Genomic DNA, 24,059 nt, shown 5'->3' with positions numbered 1-24,059 from the left:
TCCGGGCTTTAAACTGTATGCTTAAAAACGCATGTTAATGAATGACTCAATGTTTTTCACACTATTTCTTCTGCCATAGAAATGGTTTTTCAAAAAAGAATGTTCTACCAAACTGTATTCTATAATATTAAGTGAAGCAAAATATATTATTCAGATGTCTTAAAGTATATATCATTCTGGGCTTCCCTGGTGGTGCAATGGTTAAGAATCCACCTGCCAATGAAGGGGACACGGGTTCGAGTCCTAGTCCGGGAAGATCCCACATGCCACGGAGCAACTAAGCCCGTGCACTACAACTACTGAGCCTGTGCTCTAGAGCCCGCAAGCCACAACTACTGAGCCCCCGTGCCACAACTACTGAAGCCCGCACACCTAGAGCCCGTGCTCCGCCACAAGAGAAGCCACCGCAACGAGAAGCCCGCACAGGGCAACGAAGAGTAGTCCCCACTCATCGCAACTAGAGAAAGCCTGCGCGCAGCAACAAAGACCCAATGCAGCCAAATATAAATAAATAAATAAATAAATAAATAGTATATATCATTTTAATGCCCTCCATATAAAGGATCTGTAACAGAGCATATATTATTCAGATTAAATTAAAATGTGCTCATTTTAACATATATACACATTAGTAATACATAAATTGACAATATGATGCATCAAGATAAGCAGCAGTTATTTTCTTGTAAGCAGTGACACTAAGGTATTTCTCTGTAGAAAGTTCACAAAATACACTTTTTAGACCTGACACTCTCATTTCCTCTTACTGCTCTCCTTCCCCACCCTCTTCCACTACAATTTAAACAAGCTTATTTCAACTAAATTAAGATTAAACTTTACTTATACATTCAACCCAAGGATCACGGAAGAAGAAACATGAACATCACATGAAAGTGGAAAATCCCAGCGCTCTCCTACCTGTGTACCTAAGCTGGCTGCCATCATGTGAGTCAGAAGTTTAGCTGCAAACATGGAATACCTGGCACAGAAGATATGGGAAAGAACAGCCAAGCAGAGACCTGTAGAAACAAAAAAGCCCATGTGTGGTTTTACAATCCATGAATAAACAGAAGCATGGTAAAATCTTTGGAAAAGGTAAGCACATAAGGCCGCATAGCACAACATCTCAGGGAACATTCATGTTCCAATTTTAATCCACTCCACTTGACAAGACATATAAAATCCTCACACTTATTAAGCCCAAAGGTTAACTTCAAATTTCAAATTATCTAGTTGTTTACTTCCCTACTAAAAAGAAAGCACAAATTAAGCAGATTAATAATTTAGACAAGTTTTACTGTTTAAGAAAAGAATCAAATTCCAATCTAATTTTCCATGATCGGGTGGCTTGGCTAAATAGAGATATTTAGGGAGGTGAATAGGATTTTTCAGGCATAAAATTGTGAATGGTGCTACCAAAACTCAGGTTTGGTAATTACCCCATTTTGTCTACTAGAAATAATTATGTAATTACAACAGTGGTGATTATGAATTTTTAAAGCAACCTTATGCTCCTGGGTGCCAAAACCAGGAACAAAATGTGTTCTTTCTCACTGAGATGATTTTTAACCTAAACATCTACATTTCCAAGTAGTGTGAAGAACATTATTCTTATCTTCTTTAAATCTACTTGAATTCACCTACCTATACTACTTCAAGGAGAAGATCAGAATCTCAGGACTATCCCATAAATCTTTTATCTTGCAACTTGTATAAATTTCTTTTAATGTTAGGTTTTAAATGTAGAACGTATATATATTTTAAAAATATTTCCTGCCTTTTAAAATTTAAATGTGCTGCACAAAGTAACCTATTTGCTTTACCACTTAAGCCTTTTACTCCACTCTCATCCTCAGTAGGGTTATTTTGTCTAAGAAGTGTTGAAACATAACAACTGGCTTGTGTATGCTGCTTTGCCCTGTACTCCGCATGCATTAGCTCATTCATCAACGCCTCCGTGGCAAACAGGAGATGCTGCATTTGTTTAACATTTTGTTTCTTCATTATCTTTTCTGAAGCCATGGAACAAACTTCTCAAGTACGTACACCACATGTTGGCATAAGTGGACTGGGGGCATCTGCAAAATGCCCACACGGGGTCTGTGACTAATTGTCAGCACAAAAATGCCTCTCAGAAATCCTTCTGGGAAAAGCTTTCAGTATGTTTAGGTCTGCATTAGGTAGACAAAGTTCCACACAGGAAGTGAGGCTTTGCATTAGCCAAGGCTTTCAGCCTAGAAATTTGGCCAAGAAATCCGGAGTAATCCACTTTTAGGAAGGCTGCCATGAGGTGTTCTGGGACAGGTGCGCAGGTCCTGGGGCTGCCTGCCCAATCCTCCCACACAGCTACACAGTATAGCCAGAAACTGCATTTTTACTTAGGTAGCTTATAAACTATTTAAGCTGCTGCTCCAAACTCAAAAATGTACACTTTGAACTTCCTGTGATGGTCAGAGTCACCTTAAACTGAATGTTCAGGTTGAGTGTGAGAGTGTGTGTATGAGTGCGTGTGTGTGGGTCTGTGTGTGTTACCACACTGACTTAAAAGCAGGGCCTTGGAAGTCTCATTTCATTGCCGGCCACATGATCACAAATATGTGCTTTACTGTGAGTTTACTGTGGTGGATGGTAACAATGTGAGGCAAGGGGATTAGGGCTGGGCAAAGGAGAAATACTCCTGAGTCAGCTGTTTCTTTCTAGTTCACAAGAAGAGCTTATTCACAGCCTTTTCCCCTAACTTGGTAATTCTCCACTATACTCCCATTTCATGATATAAATTTAGTACAGTTAAACTTGACCAGATCAAGAATATTTAATTAAGTCTATTAAGCTTCAATTAAAATGCTAGCATGACACCTGGTGGCAGTCCAGGATTCAAAGCCAGTGGCAGGAAAGTGCGCTAGGTTCTATTAGCCTGTAAGTGTAATGTATGATGGTTATCTAGATGCATTTTTTATTTAGGAGAAATGAATGTGGCTAAAAAAACCTCAAGCAGCCTAGCCTCAACTGGCCTTGGGAGAGATACTGAATACCTTAGATTTAAAGAAATAAATACTTCAATTACCAAGTTCCTAAACACTATATGCTAAGTATTTTTCTTTTATTTTCTTATCTGATACTGAAGAGCTGTATTCAGCATCCATAATTTAAATTTACAAGTCAGTTTTTTAAAAATTGTAACTTTTTTTTGGTTTAAATTCCCTTAATATGTAAATCACAGGGTACAAAAAGGTATAATTATAAATAGAATTTTTAAAAAATAAAGTATAACAATTCCAGGTATTACCTAAAGGTATACTCTAAACAGGTCTGTAAAAACTGATTCCTCGGCAATTATGTAGAAAAACAAGTTGCTGATTGAATAATTTTCATTTGCTTTTTTCCCTAGCACTATGTAGGTTACAGAATACGTTGGAAAAAAGCAATTAATCCGTTTACTAACACAAATAACTTTTCTATACGATTAGACAGTAAGATGGAAGATAAATTACCCTTAACAAAATGATAACATTGATAATCTTTGATTTAGATAAGAAAAACTCTAAAGAACCGCTGGATTCTTTTGCTATTACCAAATTGGACCAAAGATCTTATCTATCTATACAATATTCGAATGTTTGTACGTGTAAATACATATGTACTGTTTGTATATGAATACAGATATCCAGTAAATAACTCTACTGTTTGGCATCACTTACAAATGGGACATACTGTCCAAATCACTGAAGTTTTATCCCTCCACAAGCCAAATATTAATACTTTTTCCCATGAAAATCTCTTTAAAATATTTATAAATTTTGTATTGCTTTACTTATGTATCTCTGTCTTCTCTACAGATCAATCTAAAAACCAAATGATCACCAGATTATTAAATCAGTTATTCGCTTGTTAGCTTAGGTTTTTTTCTCTTCTCCCACCTAATGTTAGCTGTAACTGTCACCTTTTTTACTTTTTGTTGCTCATCTCTATTGATTCCCATATTCCTGCAGCTCTCCCCTCAGCATGATGCCTCTCGATTACAGCTACTAATAAGCTAAGGACAGGAAAACAAAATTGTCAATCCTGGAAAGTTTTCTAGGGTGAACAAAAGTTAATACGAAACACCTTAGAGTACACAAGTTCTGTGTATTAGAGGGAAGGGTTTACTCCAGAGGGAAGAGGTTACCAGGAGACCAACCTCTGGGTAACCTATGAAGTTCAATACAGTAGCCACTAGCCACATGTGGCTATTTAAAATTAAATAGAATTAAACATTCAGGCCCCAATTGTACCAGCCATGTTTCAAGGGCTCAATAACCAGATGTAGCCAGTAGCCACCACACTGAAGAGGGCAGAACATTTCCATCATCGAAGAAAGATCTACTGGAGAGTGCTGTGTTAAACTGTCCCAAGACTGTTTATGAAAGGTCACAGAACACAATTCTGGTCAAAGAGATGTGCAGGAAAACGCTCTGGGTGGTTTTCAGGAAAGTTTTCATTGCTCTTAAAACCGGATCCAAATTAAGTGCTTTTCCCTTGGCAAGCCTAGGCAGAGTTGTGGGATGCTTAGAGCTGCTGCAGCCAGCTCAAGACCACGTAGGGGCAAGGCGGAGAAAATAAAATAAAACCTTTGAGGAGAGCAAAACAGAAAAATGTAAAGAGGCTGGGCCCCTGATGATGCCACTGGGGTGCTGAACTAATCAACCCTGGAACTAAATTCTGCTTATTGAAGATATTTGACTTGTTTTCAGTCACTTGCAGTCAGGGCCATCCTAAACAATACATGTTATTATTGATACATAGCTAGAGAAATCCAACATTTTTATGCCATGTCAGAATTAGACTAAGCTCTCTGACTTCTTTATCACCTGCAGTGACCCCTTAAAACTGCTTTTTTTTTTTAAGTTCTGACATTTTTTTCGATTCTTCTTGTAAATAGCTCCCCATTTGATAGAATGAAACTGTTTTGATAATTATAATTATAATGGCTATCTTAGGACAATGATTACTGTGAATATGAACTTAATATCTTTAGAAGAATCTGACACAGAAATTTAGTAAATATCTCTTATATTTAAAAATAATTAAAAATGAATGGGTGGTAGAGTTTTTTTTCTAGAAAAACAACTAGAATATCAGCTTGTAAAATATAAAAGCACAACTAGAATATTCTTTTTTTTTTTTTTTTAGAATAGTCTTGCAGTTTAATAAACCTGAACAAAAGAATAAGCATGCTTCAAAGGATTTTGGATTGTGCTGATTTACTTATCCTGTAAGTCTTAGTATTTAGCAATTTATAGACAATTATCTCCTGTTACTTACTGTAAACAATGACATTGTGTTGGCATTTATATACTTAGTAATCTATAGAGTAAATAAAACTATTCATCATTTAAAAGGGAAAGCTTTAGTTTGACTAATGTGTTAAAGGATTTCTCCACCATAAGAGAACAAAAAAGAACAAATGTGAGGTCTCAGCTTAAAAGCACTTCAAAACAGGAGACTCACCCACCTACAAGTACATCAAACATGACCTAGTTCATGTATTGATGTTAAAAACGAAGTGGATTACGGAATGTTACAGGGTCTCATTAAGTTCATAAGGCCATACGGATTGTATTCCAGAGTCAAAATTAGGATGATTTTAACCCAATGTCTACCTCTGAGAGACCAACATCAACAGAGTTATGGGAAGCAGAGCAGGTTTCTTTGATATTATTCTCCAAATAGTAATAGTACCTCAAACCATGCTTAGGTTCCTCAATAACTATAAAATTAAGGCATTATCATCTGAAGTTATTGTAAGTTGTGTTTCTTCCAAATCACGTTTGAGGCGAGTCCCATAACGTTACACTGCTGTGCACAGTTATTTACTTGTCCTCTCTATCTTTTTTTAGCTTTAAGGGATAACTTTAATTTCTTGGAATTTGATAAACTGGTTTACAATTTTAAAAGTCACAGGTATATAGCCTAGTCTTTCACCTTTCTAAATGGAGGATTATTAACTTCTTGGCCTACATGCCCATTTCATACACTTGGATCATTTTAGTTGTTCTGCTCTAGCAAAGTAACCAGAACTGTAAACTAGAATTGGAACAGATACACTGTGATCTATCCTGACGTTTTTTAGAAAAGGGTTTAATTCCTGTCTAATTGTATGTTACCACATTTCCTGAAAAGAGTTTGTCAGATTGCTTCCAAATTCAGAGGGATATTTGGTGTGGCCTGACCTAAGTTAGAGAATGTGTTATGTAAGATATATAAAAGTCTCTTGCCTCGTTCCTGGGGGCCCTCAGAGGGATGGAATGTCATCCTCCCCAGAAGCTGAAACTGAGCACAAAGATAGGACTTTATGTCTCCTGATCCACAGAACGTGCAATCCATGTTACAATATGTCATGGACAGAGGGGAAAAAAACAATAATTTTAAATATGCGTCCAAGTCGAAAGTAATAAATGTAGATATTAATATTTGGGTGTTGGTTCTCAAATACATGAGTAAATCTATGCAGTCTTTTCAAGAGTTAGTTGCAAAAATGCATATTTATTAACAATTCTCTCAGGAAATATTTTACAGTCCTGCTAGTCTTCTAAAAAAATCAAGGTAACATTCTCTCTTTAGTTTTTAAAACTCTTTGTTTTGATGTTTAGTATTTAGAACAAGCAAAGGATTTTTGTGGGTTATATTAGCACTTAGATTTATGTCTCTATGGAAATACATGAAATGATATCTAAATAGATTTTATTTCAGCATTTTACCTTTTGGCTCTATTTCATCAGTCTATGAAATTTCTGTAAATAGATTGCATCAAAGTAAAATAGGATGCCTCCATCTGACTTTGGAACTCTGTGTACCTAGAAGAAGCTATTAAGCAAGAAACATCATTCTTATGGAAGATGCTCTTAAGAATAAGAAATTATTAACTTTTGCTACTGAATCTAAGTTAGGTTTAGAATTAAGATACATTAAGGAAAATATATAACTTTATAAAATGAAATTATAGTGGAAATATTTTAACTAGGACACAGAATATTAAATTATAGTGGAAAGATTTTAACAACCAGGACAAAGAAGAATAATTAATTACATGCTTCTACCTCCACAAAATTTTCCTAATCGATAAAGATTATTAGGGGACTGTTTGTACACCAAGTAAAAGACATAAATTCAATGATAATCACATTTACATACAAAATATCATGAAAGCAGAATGTCTGAGTTAGTATATCTACCACCCTGTTAACACAATTTAAAATCATATATTGTGGGTATGGAAATGGAGGTATTAGGCCCAGGTCTCACAACTAGCCAATGGCAGGACCAGGATTTGAACCCAGGCCATTTGGCTTCAGAGTTACCCTATACCCAGTCCTCTATGTAGCATATTGTTCACAGAAGCTGCTGTACGTCTGTAAAAGATGATTCAGGGCACAGAATGGATGAGGGTGGGGACAGAAATATAGTGTAAAGAATTCTCAGACTCCCAACCACAAAATCAAAACAGCAAATGAGAATAATTCTATAGTTATTCAAAGCTAAGTTACAGGTAAATAGTTTGACAGCCATTAACACAACTCAAGTTCCTACTCCTGCCAGAAATGGGACCTAGATGTAGAAGGTGAAAGACAATTTCTTTTTTAACATAGTGGTTAAGCCATATTCAGAGCTTCTAGACTGCAGAATACAAATCAACCCAAGGGATAGGTTTATTTTCTAATGAAAATACAAAATGCTTTGTTTATATTATCTCACACAATCCTGATATTCCACTGCAGAATCTGCCTTCTAAATCACAGCACTATCAATTATACCCTTTCTTACTATCTAGCTTCTATCCCACACTGTACTTTATATTACGGATGAGTTGGAACTATGTCTTGTTCTTTCCTTTCCCTCAGTACAAAGTTGGTCCTCCATAAACAACTGCTGTATGAATTAATGACCAAGACCATGGGAAAGTTTATTTTCTCCTAGTGTTGATGAATTACAGTATGCCCACATCTTGCATATATAAAAGGACTCCGGGAAAACGGGTTTTATTTTCATCGATATTTTAAATTGTTGACTCAAAAATACTATAACTCACCTGAGATACATATAAATCCAGAAGAGAAAAAAGCTTCATTGTATGAAGACAAGTTGTCAGTCTGGGCGTAGACTGCATACACGGACATGTATGAACAGGCACATTCCACGTAGTCTGAAGTGTCCTCAACCACTTTGCAAAACTGACTGTCAGACAACCAGCTAGGGCAAAAACACAATCGTCACTACTCCTCTTTCATCAATACTTTAGGCGTTGAGATGGCTTTTAAAGAAAAAATAACTTACTGAACCTATGTGTTCTTTACTCAAGACGTAAGCAGACCACATTTTCAAGAAGAAACATTGGAGGGAACATCTTGTCCAAGACATGACACAACAGATCCCACAGATACCTTAAGCAGCAGCCTAAATACTAACTAAACCTGCAGAAGCATTCCCAACACCGAAGAAGCTGGTCCTCTCAAAAGAGCAGTATTAGCAGTCCCTACCTAATCTAAAGCAAACACACTCAGGGTGTTCAACAGAAAGTACTCTTCCCTAGCATTCAAGAATACCAAAAGGTCAACACAGCCATCAAATGTGCAGTGTTCACCCTTCCTCATTTCTCACAACTCCTTTATTTTGAACCACATAAATTACTTACATGCTTTTCTAAGTTTCCTTCCTCATCTTTTTTGGATTTTGAGCCAGGTGTATTACGTAAATGTTTCCCAGGGTTCTTTGGTGTTTCCTTCTGTAAGGTTTGGCTTTTACCACAATAACTGTCACGATTATAGCAAATATAGTGTCACATTCCATGCCTTCTGAGAATCCCTCAGTGACTACCGATTGAGCCTCTTCCCTTCCAGTGATTCTTGATCCCTTTACTTTTCTAAGGACATAAAACTTCTTAATCCCAACTGCAGATTCAAGCTTGAAACATTCAGTATTAATTATATATTGAGGATTGTAGAGTATCTATGTATTAGGTTTAAGATGTGTCCTCGGACATTAGGAATTTCAATGGAAAATTATTTTTTCACAATGAGACTAAGGAGAGTTTTGGTGTTTGAAGGACAGTTGGTTACCCAAGTAAGCTGTTGAACCCTCTTTAGAATTTTAGTTGGTGTGGCTGTAAGTCAGTAACAAACAGAACCTACCTAGTGACTGATTTGAACCCTAAACCTTCTACGCCAGCAATGCCTGACCCTGCAGCCCTGGTTGAGGTCCCAGAGACAGAAGTGCTCAGAAACATGTTTTAGGCCAAGGAGAGTTAAAGAAAGAATCACGGTCTTCTTCCCATTCTTGTGCATGGCTTTAATCCCAAAATGTAGTCCAAGTCATATGTGCAATAGAATTATAAATCCCTACTAATCCCTCTAAACATAGAGCAGCAGATCCAGAACCACAAGCCCAGATGGAAGGGGTCAAAAGAAATTCCTTCCCTGCTCAATAAATTAACCAATAACCACAGGGAGGTTATCTGAATTGAGTAGAACTCACACTAAGTCCCATGAAAGTAGTAATAATAAAGGAGTACATAATGTGTTAAACACATATTTAAATTGTTTGGTTGCGTTTGCCACCTGCACAAGGCTAGACCATTTCCTATGCTGCTTTGTCTCATTTAGTGTAGAGGTTATTCTCCAGTCTAAAATCTCACCTGAGACCTCTATGTTCAGTACAAAAAAAAACTGGGCTTAATGATACTGGAATGGAGAAGGAACAAATTCTGATTTTAAAGAATTATTAACAAGTACCTTGCAGCAGCCTGATTCCAAAGGAGACACAGAGGTGTCTGGGGAACAATTCTAGACTCAGCAGCATAAATCCTGTAGAGAATCTCATTGTTGTTGGTCAGGGGTTGTGAACTCTGGCCTTTCACACTCAAAGATAATACCTATAATGCCAAAAAGAATAGAAAATGTAATGATTTTTTCAAATTAACGACATGACTGAATCTCCCATTCTGAACTTTGCTTCATTTTTCTAGTCATTTTAGTTACTTGCTTACTGTCACTATTATTCATAGCTTATGAATGCAGGGCGTCTGGTTGGTTTTCCACTGCAAACATTCTACCTCTACCCCAGCTACTGAGCAGTCTCCAGCTGACAGACTTTCATTGTCAGACTTCATCACAAGTGGGATATACAATACGATATAGCATTAGAGAAAGCTATGTTTTTTTTTCCACTTTCTCCACTTATATATATATTTTTACTTAATAAAACATGAAGGAAATATTTCCAACTATTTTTGAAACTAAACATCCTACAACTAGCTCATAAAGATAGGACATGTTTCGTAATTAGCTCGCCATGTCTAGCACTTACCACAAATCTGATCAAGTGAATGTATCCTGAGGAATATGTTTGCTAAGGAAAAATCAGATTCTAACCACATAATTCTTTAAATGATAGATTACCTTATTTTTCAGGGCATGAAGATTAGTTCCAGTTATAAACCACTGCTGGCTGCTATACTCTGTAAACTGGACTAATTCACATATACTTTTCCCGGCCATTATTTCTGCATCTGGAACATCCAATAACCTCTCTGGAATTCGAATATAATCACCTTCTTTTCCTTCAAACTTGTGCCCATTGATTTGCTGAGGGTACCAGTGAAGAGCCAGTATGGACAAATACGGGCAACTGTCAAGGATGGTTTTGCTTCTATGACAGAAAAGCAAAGGTTCTGCTAAAATGGCATGCATTTGCATATGTGTATCTACTCATATTTGTTAAAATTCATCACATTGGAGCTCTGTTCTTTATGTATAACCATGACACTACCTACACAGGAGCAGTAAAGAGAATGTGCTTTCAGTTCTTTTATGGTGAATTGTTAGGATTTTCTGCACAGAACTTTCTGCATCCCCTTGCCGGATCCCCCTTATAACCTAAAACATGGGCTTTTGAAAGCTGTTTCACAGATATCAGATCTGTGGCTATAAAATGTACTTTTCTGTATTAGTCACATCAGCATTGGTGGAATAGGTTGAGGAAAGGATGCACCACTAAACTGAAACTCTGCTTTATATTCAAGAATATCATAAAACTTATATACCTAGAGCCATGTTTTCATCAAGTTTACCTCACCCCTTTCTAAGCCATCAGACCATTTCGAATTTAACCATATATCTGATAAAATAAACAGCCCTGAGCTGGGATCTTTATCCATTTAACAACTCTGTTTTCAACATTCCCTAGGCAAGAGATCCTGTGCTCAGTGAAATTGCTTCCAAACCTCAGTGTGTGTTGAAATCACCTTGAAGCTTGTTTTAAAATACAGATTTCTAGATCACATCCCATTCTTACTAAATCAGAAACCTTGCCTGGGGGAGGCTAGAGGTTCTACGAATCTGTATTTTTTAACCAGTCCTCCAAAAAATCTGATACATTTTTTCTGTGGATCTATCATGTTTGCAAACAATGAAGAGACACAAAGGTGAATCATACCCGAAACCTGCCTCAAAAAGTATGGAGAATATATTAGGATAAAAATCATGCATTAAGTTTTAAAAGTTACATGGTCCACAAGAGATGCTGAATATGTATAAATGTATCATGGATACAAATACCTCGTCAAGGCCCCTAACCTGGGAAATGGAGTTGAGAATTTTAAACAGAAGATTTGAAAAAGAAAGGAAAGGGTAACGGCTAACTTTTTCCTCTAGCTATATACTTTCTTTTAAAAAAATCTTTAACTACCACATTTGAATTGGTACCTTTAAACATCTATCTTTAGTCCAGCCATTCATCCAGGCTCTAGACCCCTGTGTCCAAGACTCCTATTAAAACATTTCAATCCATATAGGCCATCTGCACCTCCACAACAGCTTATAAAAAGCTCATCTCTTCATCTTCCCATCTAGCTTCCTACATCTTCACTGGTGACTCAGAGCTAAAAAGCTGCCACTGTCGACCTCCCCACCCCTGACCAGGTACAATGTGACTGAGACCAGTGAACCTACCCCCTACCCACCCACCCTGGAATCTTCTGATATTTAGCCCATCAGCGCTATCAGGGACCCCATTACGTTGGCATTCTGAGACCAACACAACATGTACAGTGACTCTACCCAACCTTGACACAAGTGTGTCAAATCCCTGGCCCCTTAAGAGGGCCTGACGACAACTACACTCTCCCTGACACTTTAACCTCCTATATCCATGCCCTTCCAATGCACTCACTTTGATCAATCCCCAAATCTGCTTTACACCTAGGCTTAAATGAGGGGGAAAACCTCACATTAACATGTAGATTGGCACCACTACAAATCCACAATGACCGACTTCAGTCAGACCCTCAATGCCACTTGACATTGTTTTTACTTGGCTTCCAAACGGTTGTTCTAGATACCATCATTCTCCTCAATATCCCTGCTCTATTCCCAAACCCTTCACTCTCAGTAGATGCCCCTGAATACTGCTTAAGACAATGTATAAATAATGCATATTAGAATGGTCAACATCTTTAGAGTTCCCTGAGTTAAAAAAACTCATCTTTAACATAGTCTTCAACATGACAGCTCTAAAATCCTAAATCGGATTCCTACACACACACATACACACACCCTACCTAACGTATTCTATATTCAATCTTTAAAGGTAGATGATCTCCCCAATTGATGATTTCCCCAAATATGCCATGCTCGCTCCTCTTGCCTGACTGCCATTACACATGCGAAACAGCAAGTCTACAGGGACGATGCACATGGCCAAAAAAGTATTGATTCCTTTATTCATTCTATTCACTCATTATACCATAACCACTGACAACCTACCATGTACCAGACACTATTCTAGGCCCTGAGAATACATTAGGCAACAAGACAGAAAAAGCCCCTCCTTTTGTGCATCTTATACCCTTTTGAGTTCTCACCAGGCCTTTGAGAGCACAGATGGAATCAACATACACAGCAGGGTAGATGGTTCACGTCTATGACTATCTCAACATCCTGGTGATCTTGCATAAATACGGAAAAACAAAGAGAAAGGACTGGGACTATGTAAAGCTATGAAATATTTGACTTCACTGAACAACACTTTTAATCAGACATGTCCCATTAAGTAACAATAATTGTTTTTTAAATAACATAGTACTCTGTGAAAATTGGAGGGAAATATCAACTTCCAACCATGTTCTATTATGAGCTATTTTTATGTTAAGTCAAACAGAATTAAAACATGATTTAGGTCTTTGTACTACAATGATCCAATTTACCTTATGAATGTAATTTATCAATAAAACACCAGAAGTGGAGAATATTAACATAGTTACAAAATTAACTATATAGTTAATAACACAAACCACATTTTATTTTTTCCTTTTCCTCTTGCTTGCTCTCTGCCCTGAAACTCCAGCCATGAAACAACATTTCTGAAGTTCAACAATATGTTCTAAAACAACAGATTCTGAAGTTCAACAACATTCAGAGAACTGCCTCCAAGTGGATGAAACTGAATCAAAACTCCAGGGAAAAGCACAATTAACAGTATATTAAAGTACGTCTAAAAGTTGATATGGATCAACAGAACAGAACAGAGAGCCCAGAAATAATCCTACACACCTATGGTCAATTAATCTTAAACAAAGGAGGCAAGAATATACAATGGAAAAAAGACAGTCTCTTCAGCAAGTGGTGTTGGGAAAGTTGGACAGACACTTCATGTAAATCAATGAAGTTAGAACACACCTTCACACCATACACAAAAACTCAAAATGGCTTAAAGACTTAAACATAAGACATGACACCATAAAACTCCTAGAAGAAAAGCATAGGAAAAACACTCTCTGACATAACTCGTACCAATGTTATCTTAGGTCAGTCTCCCAAGGCAATAGAAACAAAAGCAAATATAAGTAAATGGGACCTAATCAAACTTACAAGCGCCTGTGCAACAAAGGAAACCATAAACAAAACGAAAAGATAACCTACAAACTGGAAGAAAATATTTGCAAATAATGCAACTGACAACGGCTTAATCTCCAAAATATACAAACAGCTCATACAACTCAACAACAAAAAAACAAAAACCCAATCAAAAAATGGTCAGAAGATCTAAATAGACATTTTTCCAAAAAAGACATACAGATGGCCAACAGGCACAAGAAAAGATGCTCAACATGGCTAATTATTAGAGAAATGCAAATCAAAACTACAATGAGGTACTACCTCACACCAGTCAGAATAGCCATCTTAAAAAACTTACAAATAACAAATGCTGGAGAGGGTGTGGAGAAAAGGGAACCCTCCTACACTATTGGTGGGAATGTAAGTTGGTGCAGCCACTATGGAAAACAAAATGGAGTTTCCTCAAAAAGCTAAAAATAGAGTTGCCATATGATCCAGCAATCCCACTCCTGGGCATATATCCAGACAAAACTATAATTCAAAAAGATATATGCACCCTTATGTTCATAGCAGCACTATTCACAATAGCCAAGACATGGAAACAACCTAAATGTCCTTCAACAGAGGAATGGATAAAGAAGATGTGGTACATATATACAATGGAATACTACGTAGAAACAAAAAGAATGAAGAATAATGCCATTTGCAGCAACATGGATGGACCTAGAAATTATCATACTAAGTGAAGTAAGTCAGAAAGAAAAATAACAAACGATATCACTTATATGTGGAATCTAAAATATGACACAAATGAACCTACCTACAAAACAGAAACAGATTCACAGACATAGAGAACAGACAAACGGTTGCCAAGGGTAGGGGGAGGGATCAGTTGGGGGTATGGGGTTAGTGGATGCAAACTATTATATATAGAATGGATAAACAACAAGGTCCTACTGTATAGAGCAGAGAACTATATTCAATATCCTGTGATAAACCATAATGGAAAAGAATGTAATAAAGAATGTATATATATTATAACTGAATCACTTTGCTATACAGCAGAAGCTAACACAACATTGTAAATCAACTATATGTCAATTAAAAAAACCTTTTTTTAAAAAGGGAGTGAAATTCTGACACATGCTACAACATGGATTAACCTTGAAGACATTATGCTAAGCAAAGTACACCAGACACAAAGGACAAATATTGTATGATTCCACTTACGAGGTGCCTAGAATAGGCAAATTCATAGAGACTGAAAAGTAGAATAGAGGTTACCAGGGCTGCGGGAAGGGAGGAAAGGGGAGTTTCTGCTTAATGGGTAAAGATTTTCAATTTGAGAAGATGACAGTTCTGGAGATGCAAGTGGTGATGGTTGCAACAGTGTGAATATACTAAATGCCACTGATCTGTACACCTAAAAATAGTTTACATGGTAAATTCCATCTTATGTATATTTTACCACAGTAAAAAATATGGCCTAAAATATGTCTAAAAGTTGGAATCATCTTGCTTTTTCTTCTATTCAGAATGTATCTTCTACTCATTATATAAATAGGAGTAAGCAATAACACATTTTTATTTTTAAAAGAACCTTCAAAACAAGAAGAATATATTACTGACAGTATAAATTAATTTTTCTTGATGTAGTTTCTATGTTTTCTTCAAATAATTAACTTAATTTGCCCATTAGGTACTAAGTATTGATTGTATAATCCTTAGTTACATCAGTTAAATGTCAATTTGTACTGCATATTACTTTGTAAACTGTGAAGGAATACATATAAGGTACTGCTATTATATTAAATGATACTTACTTTTCACCAAGAGAGCCACAAGTAACATCAGTCAGTAGAGAAAAGGCAAAATTCTCTGTCACTTCAGTAAAGTGACTGAATCCCCTAGTGTCCTTGCGTTTTGGATTAACAAGAGCACAAAGAATCTCATAGAAAAGATTTCGGCTTTCAATGCTTAATGCTTGCTTCTTTCCTTCAACAGTTATCTGGAAAAAAATCCAAGTATGAAAATATATGTTCAAAAATAAACTGCTTAAATGATATATATGGTATAACTTGTTCTTTATTACCAGTTACTAACATTAACAAAAATAAAGATGAACCTATGAAGAATTTAAGAGAAGTTAGCATCAGAATCATATTTCAAATACATCTGTACTTTAAAAAGCATAAATAATCATTGTATAAAGAAAAGGCATAATCACCAAAATATTTTCTATTTAATATCTAGATAAAGCCCCAAACAGTTGCATGGGTCACTTAATTTTAACTACAATAATTAACATCACGAGTCAAATTAATCTCACTTTTACACCTACCCCAAGATTCTGTTTTCTTTTGACCAACAACTAAGGAAATAGACACAAGAATATTTGTCTATAAAAGAAGCAAATTTATTCTTATCTGTTTTTTATTGGACAGAAGCCACCACGTATCACTAAATTTCTCAAACATCAAATGAGAAAATCCTTTTCCAACCAAGAGTAGTCAAGGGCTCCTGATACTCTTGTCTTTATTGGTAAGTATGAGCCTTCCTACCTGAAAGGACTGGGTTATTTGTTGTTTGAGGGACAAGGAGAGTAAGAGGAAAATAGCCTTCATGATTTAATTTTTACCCCTCACATGAATGATGGGCGACACATTTTTACTGTCAGAGTAAGCATGGGTGTGAAGCCACTGACTTGTTATTCCACTATACTCTTAGATACCTGAGGAGTCCCTATCAATTCTTCAAAATCCAAATTAGTCATCACTTTTTCTGTGATTTCTACCCTATGCCCCAGCTGCTGGCATACATGATTACACTCTGTAACTTGCACATACTTTTACTAATGAACTTATGACAATGTTGAAATGATTTTTCTGTTACTGCTACTAGTTGAGCTCACTGAGAAAGTGGCTCAATGTTCTCTGTATTTTTTTTTTATAACTTTGTAATCTATAGAGTGCCAAGATGATGGCTGAAGATTTAAGTTTATAAGAGTAGCCATCTTAAAGACTATTAGGAAGAATGGAGAATAATCCACAGGGAAAAGATAAAAGGTACAAAATGAAATTTAACAAGGTAAAAACTACAATGGGGAGACAGGGAACAGCCCATTGGTTACTAAAACGATCAAACTGAATATGTTAAATGAAAAATAAGCTCAAGGAACACTCCCAGAACTCAGAGAAAATATTACAGACAAATGGGACAAACCCATAAGATACAACAAGCATATAAAATATTAGGTAGAAGACAAAACCAACACAGATCCTTGATAAGCTAGAGAAATATGTCTAAAATGCAGAGTTTGCTTTATGCCAGAGAAAATTAGGAAAAGAAACAATACCAGATGTATTTGGGTGATGTTTAAATATAATTTCAAGAGTTTTTAAAAAATCTTACCAGAAATCAGACAGGAAAAAAATTACTAACAGAGAAATAAAAATTCAGTCTGACATCAGCCTTTTTTTGCAAATGAAATGACAGAAGCCAGCAGAGCAACATAAGCAGTTTCAAGACTTAAAGGCTGTGATCCAAGAATTCTAGAGCCACTCAAACTTTCATACATATTCAAGGGTAACAGAAAGTTTCTTTCAGCAAAGCACACAAAAAATAAAACAAGGGGGGAGACCTTCAAGATGGCGGAGGAGTAAGACGTGGAGATCACCTTACTCCCCACAAATACATCAGAAATACATCTACATGTGGAACAACTCCTACAAAAAACCTACTGAACGCTTGCATAAGACCTCAGACTTCCCAAAAGATGCCCTCAGGCGACCTACAAGCAGAGGCAGGGCCAAATCCAAAGCTGAACCCCAGGAGCTGCGCGAACAAAGAAGAGAAAGGGAAATCTCTCCCAGCAGCCTCAGGAGCAGCAGATTAAATCTCCACAATCAACTTGATGTACCCTGCATCTGTGGAATACCTGAATAGCCAATGAATCATCCCAAAATTGAGGCAGTAGACTTTGGGAGCAACTGTAGACTTGGGGTTTGCTGTATGTGACTGACGGGTTTCTGGTTTTATGTTTATCTCAGTTTAGTATTTAGGGTTTATTATCATTGATAGATTTCTTTATTGATTGGTTGCTCTATTCCTTTTTCTCTTTTTTATATATAGATTTTATTTTCCTTTTTCTCTTTTTGTGAGCGTGTATGTGTATACTTTTTGGGTGATTTTGTCTATATAGCTTTGCTTTTGCCATTTGTCCAAGGGTTCTGTCGGTCTGTTTTTTTGTTTGTTTGTTTTTTTAATATAGTATTCAGTGCTTCTCATCACTGGTGGATTGGTTTTTTTGGTTCGGTTGCTATCTTCTTTCTTTCTTTATTCTTTTCTTTTATTACTTTTCAATTATTTGATTTTTAATAATTTTCTTCTTTTATTTTAATAACTTTATTTCTTTTTATTTTATTCTTCTCTTTCTTTCTTTTTTTCTCCCTTTTCTTCTGAGCCATGTGGCTGACAGGGTCCTGGTGCTCTGGCTGGGTGTCAGGCCCGTGGCTCTGACGTGGGAGAGCCAAGTTCAGGACATCAGTCCACCAGAGACCTCCCAGCTCCACATAATATCAAGTGGCAAAAGCTCTTCCAGAGATCTCCATGTCAACGCTAAGACCCAGCTCCACTCAACAGCCAGCAAGCTACAGTGCTGGACACTCTATGCAAAACAACTAGCAAGAGAAGGACACAACCCCACCAATTAGCAGAGAGGCTGCCTAATATCATAATAAGGTCACAGTCACCCCAAAAAAAACCACAGGACGTGGTCTTGCCCACCAGAAAGACATGATCCAGCCTCATCCACCAGAACACAGGCACCAGTCCCCTCCACCAGGAAGCCTACACAACTCACAGAACCAACCTCATCCACTGGGGGCAGACACCAAAAACAATGGGAACTACAAAATTGCAGCCTGCGAAAAGGAGACCCCAAACACAGTAAGTTAAGCACAATGAGAAGAGAGAGAAACACACAGCAGATGAAGGAGCAAGGTAAAAACCCACCACACCAAACAAATGAAGAGGAAATAGGCAGTCTACCTGAAAAAGAATTCAGACTAATGATAGTAAAGATGATCCAAAATCTTGGAAATAGAATGGAGAAAATACAAGAAACGTTTAACAAGGACCTAGAAGAACGAAAGAGCAAACAGAGATGAACAACACAATAAATGAAATTTAAAATTCTCTACAAGGAGTCAATAGAAAAATAACTGAGGCAGAAAAACGGATAACTGACCTGGAAGATAAAACAGTGGAAATAACTAAGGCAGAGCAGAAAAAAGAAAAAAGAATGAAAAGAATTGAGGACAGTCTTAGAGACCTCTGGGACAACATTAAACGCACCAACATTCGAATTATAGGGGTACCAGAAGAAGAAGAGAAAAAGAAAGGGACTGAGAAAATATTTGAAGAGATTATAGTTGAAAACTTCCCTAATATGGGAAAGGAAATAGTCAATCAAGTGCAGGAAGCACAGAGAGTCCCATACAGGATAAAGCCAAGGAGAAACACGCCAAGACATATATTAATCAAACCATCAAAAATTACATACAAAGAAAAAATATTAAAAGCAAAAAGGGAAAAACAACAAATAACATACAAGGGAATCCCCATAAGGTTAACAGCTGATCTTTCAGCAGACACTGTGCAAGCCAGAAGGGAGTGGCAAGACATACTTAAAGTGATGAAAGGGAAAAACCTATAACCAAGACTAGTCTACCCAGCAAGGATCTCATTCAGATTCGACAGAGAAATTAAAACCTTTACAGACAAGCAAAACCTAAGAGAATTCAGCACCACCAAACCATCATTACAACAAATGCTAAAGGAACTTCTCTAGGCAGGAAACACAAGAGAAGGACAAGACCTACAATAACAAACCCAGAACAATTAAGAAAATGGGAATAGGAACATACATATCGATAATTACCTGAAATGTAAATGGATTAAATGCTCCAACCAAAAGACACAGGCTTGCTGAATGGATACAAAAACAAGACCCATATACATGCTGTCTACAAGAGACCCACTTCAGACCTAGACACATACAGACTGAAAGTGAGGGGATGGAAAAACATATTCCATGCAAATGAAAATCAAAAGAAAACTGGAGTAGCAATTCTCATATCAGAAAAAATAGACTTTAAAATAGAGACTATTACAAGAGACAAAGAAGGACACTACATAATGATCAGGGATCAATCAAAGAAGAAGATAAAACAATTGTAAATGTTTATGAACCCAACAAAGGAGAACCTAAATACATCAGGCAAATGCTAACAGCCATAAAAGAGGAAATCGACAGTAACACAATCATAGTAGGGGACTTAAACACCCCACTTTCACCAATGGACAGATCATCCAAAATGAAAATAAATAAGGAAACACAAGCTTTAAATGACACATTAAACAAGATAGAATTAATTGATATTAATAGGACATTCCATGCAAAAACAACAGAATACACTTTCTTCTCAAGTGCTCATGAAACATTCTGCAGGATAGATCACATCGTGGGTCACAAATCAAGCCTTGGTAAATTAGAGAAAATAGAAATCGTATCAAGTATCTTTTCTGACCACAATGCTATGAGACTAGATATCAATTATACGAAAAAATCTGTAAAAAATACAAACACATGAAGGCTAAAAAATACACTACTTAATAACCGAGAGATCACTGAAGAAATAAAAAAATACCTAGAAACAAATGACAATAAAAACACGACGACCCAAAACCTATGGGATGCAGCAAAAGCAGATCTAAGAGGGAAGTTTATAGCAATACAATGCTACCACAAGAAACAAGAAACATCTCAAATAAGCGACCTAACCTTACACCTAAAGCAATTAGAGAAAGAGGAACAAAAAAACCCTAAGTTAGCAGAAGGAAAGAAATCATAAAGATCAGATCAGAAATAAATGAAAAAGAAATGAAGGAGATCCTCATGGTGAGCCACAGCCACCCCCAGCCTCCATAGGAGACCCTCCAACACTAGCAGGAAAGAGATCTTCACATAAACAGATTCTTACTGGCTGGTGTGAAGAGTCATTCCAAGAACTGCAATGTGTTGGGTATCCATCCACCTTTCTTTCAGGCAATAATGTGCCAAATTCTCAGTTCAGGAAGATTGAACCTAATTAGTCTAGTTATCACTTATCAAAATGTCATTCCCCTCTCCTGTGACTGGTTCAGGGGCAGTCATATGTCCCAGTTCTAGCCAAAGAGCGGTAATAGAGGTCTGCAAGGGGATATCTGGGAAAGATTTTCTTATTCTGAAGGAGACATCTGAAGAGGATATTTCTGCACCTCTGGAGCTGCAGAAACTCATCCTGTGACCATCAAAGAAGCCAGCCTGCAGCCTCACCCACCAGAGGGCAGAAAACTGAAGCAAGAAGAACTAAAACCCTGCAGCCTGTGGAACAAAAACCATATTCGGAGAAAGACAGACAAGATGAAAATTCAGAGGACTTTGTACCAGATCAAGGAACAAGATAAAAGGCCAGAAAAACAACTAAATGAAGTAGAGACAGGAAAACTTCCAGGAAAAAGAATTCAGAATAATGGTAGTGAAGATGATCCAGGACCTCGTAAAAAGTAATGGAGGCAAAGATCAAGAACATGCAAGAAATATTTAACAAAGACCTAGAAGAATTAAGGAACAAACACCTAGAAGAATAAAGGACAAACAAATGGAGATGAACAATACAATAACTGAAATGAAAAATACACTACAAGGAATCAATAGCAGAATAACTGAGGCAGAAGAACGGATAAGTGACCTGGAAGACAGAATGGTGGAATTCACAGCCGCAGAACAGAATAAAGAAAAAAGAATGAAAAGAAATCAAGACACCCTAAGAGACCTCTGGGACAATATTAAATGCAACAACATTCGCATTATAGGGGTCCCCAGAAGGAGAAGAGCGAGATAAAGGACTCAAGAAAATATTTGAAGAGATTATAGTTGAAAACTTCCCTAACATGGGAAAGGAAATAGCCACCCAAGTCCAGGAAGCACAGAGAGTCCCTGGCACGATAAACCAAAGGAGAAAGACGCCAAGACACACAGTAATGAAATTGACAAAAATTAAAAAACAAAGAAAAATTATTGAAAGCAACAAGGGAAAAACGAAAAATAACATACAAGGGAACTCCCATAAGGTTAACAGCTGATTTCTCAGCAGAAACTCTACAAGCCAGGAGGGAATGGCATGATATATTTAAAGTGATGAAAGGGAAGAACCTACAACCAAGATTACTCTACCCAGCAAGGATCTCATTCAGATTTGATGGAGAAATCAAAAGCTTTACAGACAAACAAAAGCTAAGAGAATTCAGCACCACCAAACCAGCTCTAGAACAAATGCTAAAGGAACTTCTCTAAGAGGGAAACACAAGAGAAGAAAAGGGCCTACAAAAACAAACCCATAACAATTAAGAAAATGGTCATAGGAACATACATATCAATAATTATCTTAAACGTGAATGGATTAAATGCTCCAACCAAAAGACACAGGCTCGCTGAATGGATACAAAAACAAGACCCATCTATATGCTGTCTACAAGAGACCCACTTCAGACCTAGGGACACATATGGACTGAAAGTGAGGGGATGGAAAAAGATATTCCGTGAAAATGGAATCAAAAGAAAACTGGAGTAGCAATACTCATATCAGATAAAATAGACTTTAAAATAAAGAATGTGACAAGAGACAAGGAAGGACACTACATAATGATCAAGGGATCAATCCAAGAAGAAGATATAACAATTATAAATATATATGCACCTAACATAGGAGCACCTCAATACATAAGGCAACCGCTAACAGCTCTAAAAGAGGAAATCGACAGTAACACAATAATAGCGGGGGACTTTAACACCTCACTTACACCAATGGACAGATCATCCAAACAGAAAATTAATAAGGAAACACAAGCTTTAAATGACACAATAGACCACATAGATTTAGTTGATATTTATAGGACATTCCTTCCAAAAATAGCAGATTAAACTTTCTTCTCAAGTGCACATGGAACATTCTCCAGGAGAGATCACATCTTGGGTCACAAATCAAGCCTCAGTAAATTTAAGAAAACTGAATTCATATCCAGCATCTTTTCTGACCACAACACTATGAGATTAGAAATCCATTACAGGGAAAAAAACATGAGAAACACAAACACATGGAGGCTAAACAATACATTACTAAACAGCCAAGAGGTCACTGAAGAAATCAAAGAGGAAATCAAAAAATACCTAGAGACAAATGACAACGAAAACATGATGATCCAAAACCTGTGGGATGCAGCAAAAGCAGTTCTAAGAGGGAAGTTTATAGCAATACAAGCCTACCTCAAGAAACAAGAAAATTTCAACTAAACAATCTAACCATACACCTAAAGGAATTAGAGAAAGAAGAACAAACGAAACCCAAAGATCAGTAGAAGGAAAGAAATCATAAGATCAGAGAAGAAATAAATGAAATAGAAACAGAAAACAATAGCAAAGATCAATAAAACTAAAAGCTGGTTCTTTGAGAAGATAAACAAAATTGATAAACCATTAGCCAGACTCATCAAGAAAAAGAGGGAGAGGACTCAAATCAGTAAAATTAGAAATGAAAAGGGAGAAGTTACAAAAGACACAGCAGAAATACAAAGCATCCTAAGAGACTACTACAAGCAACTCTATGCCAATAAAATGGACAACCTGGAAGAAATGGACAAATTCCTAGAAAGGTGTAACCTTCCAAGACTGAACCAGGAAGAAAAAGAAAATATGAACAGACCAATCACAAGTAATGAAATTGAAACTGTGATTAAAAATCTTCCAATAAACAAAAGTCCAGGACCAGATGGCTTCACAGGTGAATTCTATCAAACATTTAGAGAAGAGCTAACACCCATCCTTCTCAAACTCTTCCAAAAATTGCAGAGGAAGGAACACTCCCAAACTCATTCTATGAGGCCACCATCACCCTGATACCAAAACCAGACAAAGATACTACAAAAAAAGAAAATTACAGACCAATATCACTGATGAATATAGATGCAAAAATCCTCAACAAAATACTAGCAAACAGAATCCAACAACACATTAAAAGGATCATACACCATGATCAAGTGGGATTTATCCCAGGGATGCAAGGATTCTTCAATACACGCAAATCAATCAATGTG

At 36.7% G+C, this 24,059-nt stretch overlaps 1 protein-coding gene across 1 annotated transcript in view; it reads right to left on the bottom strand.

Annotated features, from left to right (window-relative positions):
* The window catches only part of ADGRV1 (adhesion G protein-coupled receptor V1), a 540,475-nt gene that overhangs the window by 295,438 nt on the left and 220,978 nt on the right, over nucleotides 1-24,059 (bottom strand). The window contains exons 80-84 of the mRNA XM_057540356.1: nucleotides 15,689-15,873; nucleotides 10,431-10,680; nucleotides 9,765-9,904; nucleotides 8,066-8,226; nucleotides 919-1,019 (exon numbers count right to left, since the gene is read on the bottom strand). Coding sequence (XP_057396339.1) covers nucleotides 919-1,019; nucleotides 8,066-8,226; nucleotides 9,765-9,904; nucleotides 10,431-10,680; nucleotides 15,689-15,873 — 837 coding nt within the window. The remainder of the gene's footprint in view (nucleotides 1-918; nucleotides 1,020-8,065; nucleotides 8,227-9,764; nucleotides 9,905-10,430; nucleotides 10,681-15,688; nucleotides 15,874-24,059) is intronic.

This window comes from Balaenoptera acutorostrata, chromosome 2 (assembly GCF_949987535.1).
Source record: "Balaenoptera acutorostrata chromosome 2, mBalAcu1.1, whole genome shotgun sequence".
NCBI classification, from domain to species: domain Eukaryota; kingdom Metazoa; phylum Chordata; class Mammalia; order Artiodactyla; family Balaenopteridae; genus Balaenoptera; species Balaenoptera acutorostrata.
The sequence above is the reverse complement of the archived record's forward strand: the minus strand, read 5'-3'. Positions and strand labels throughout refer to the sequence as shown.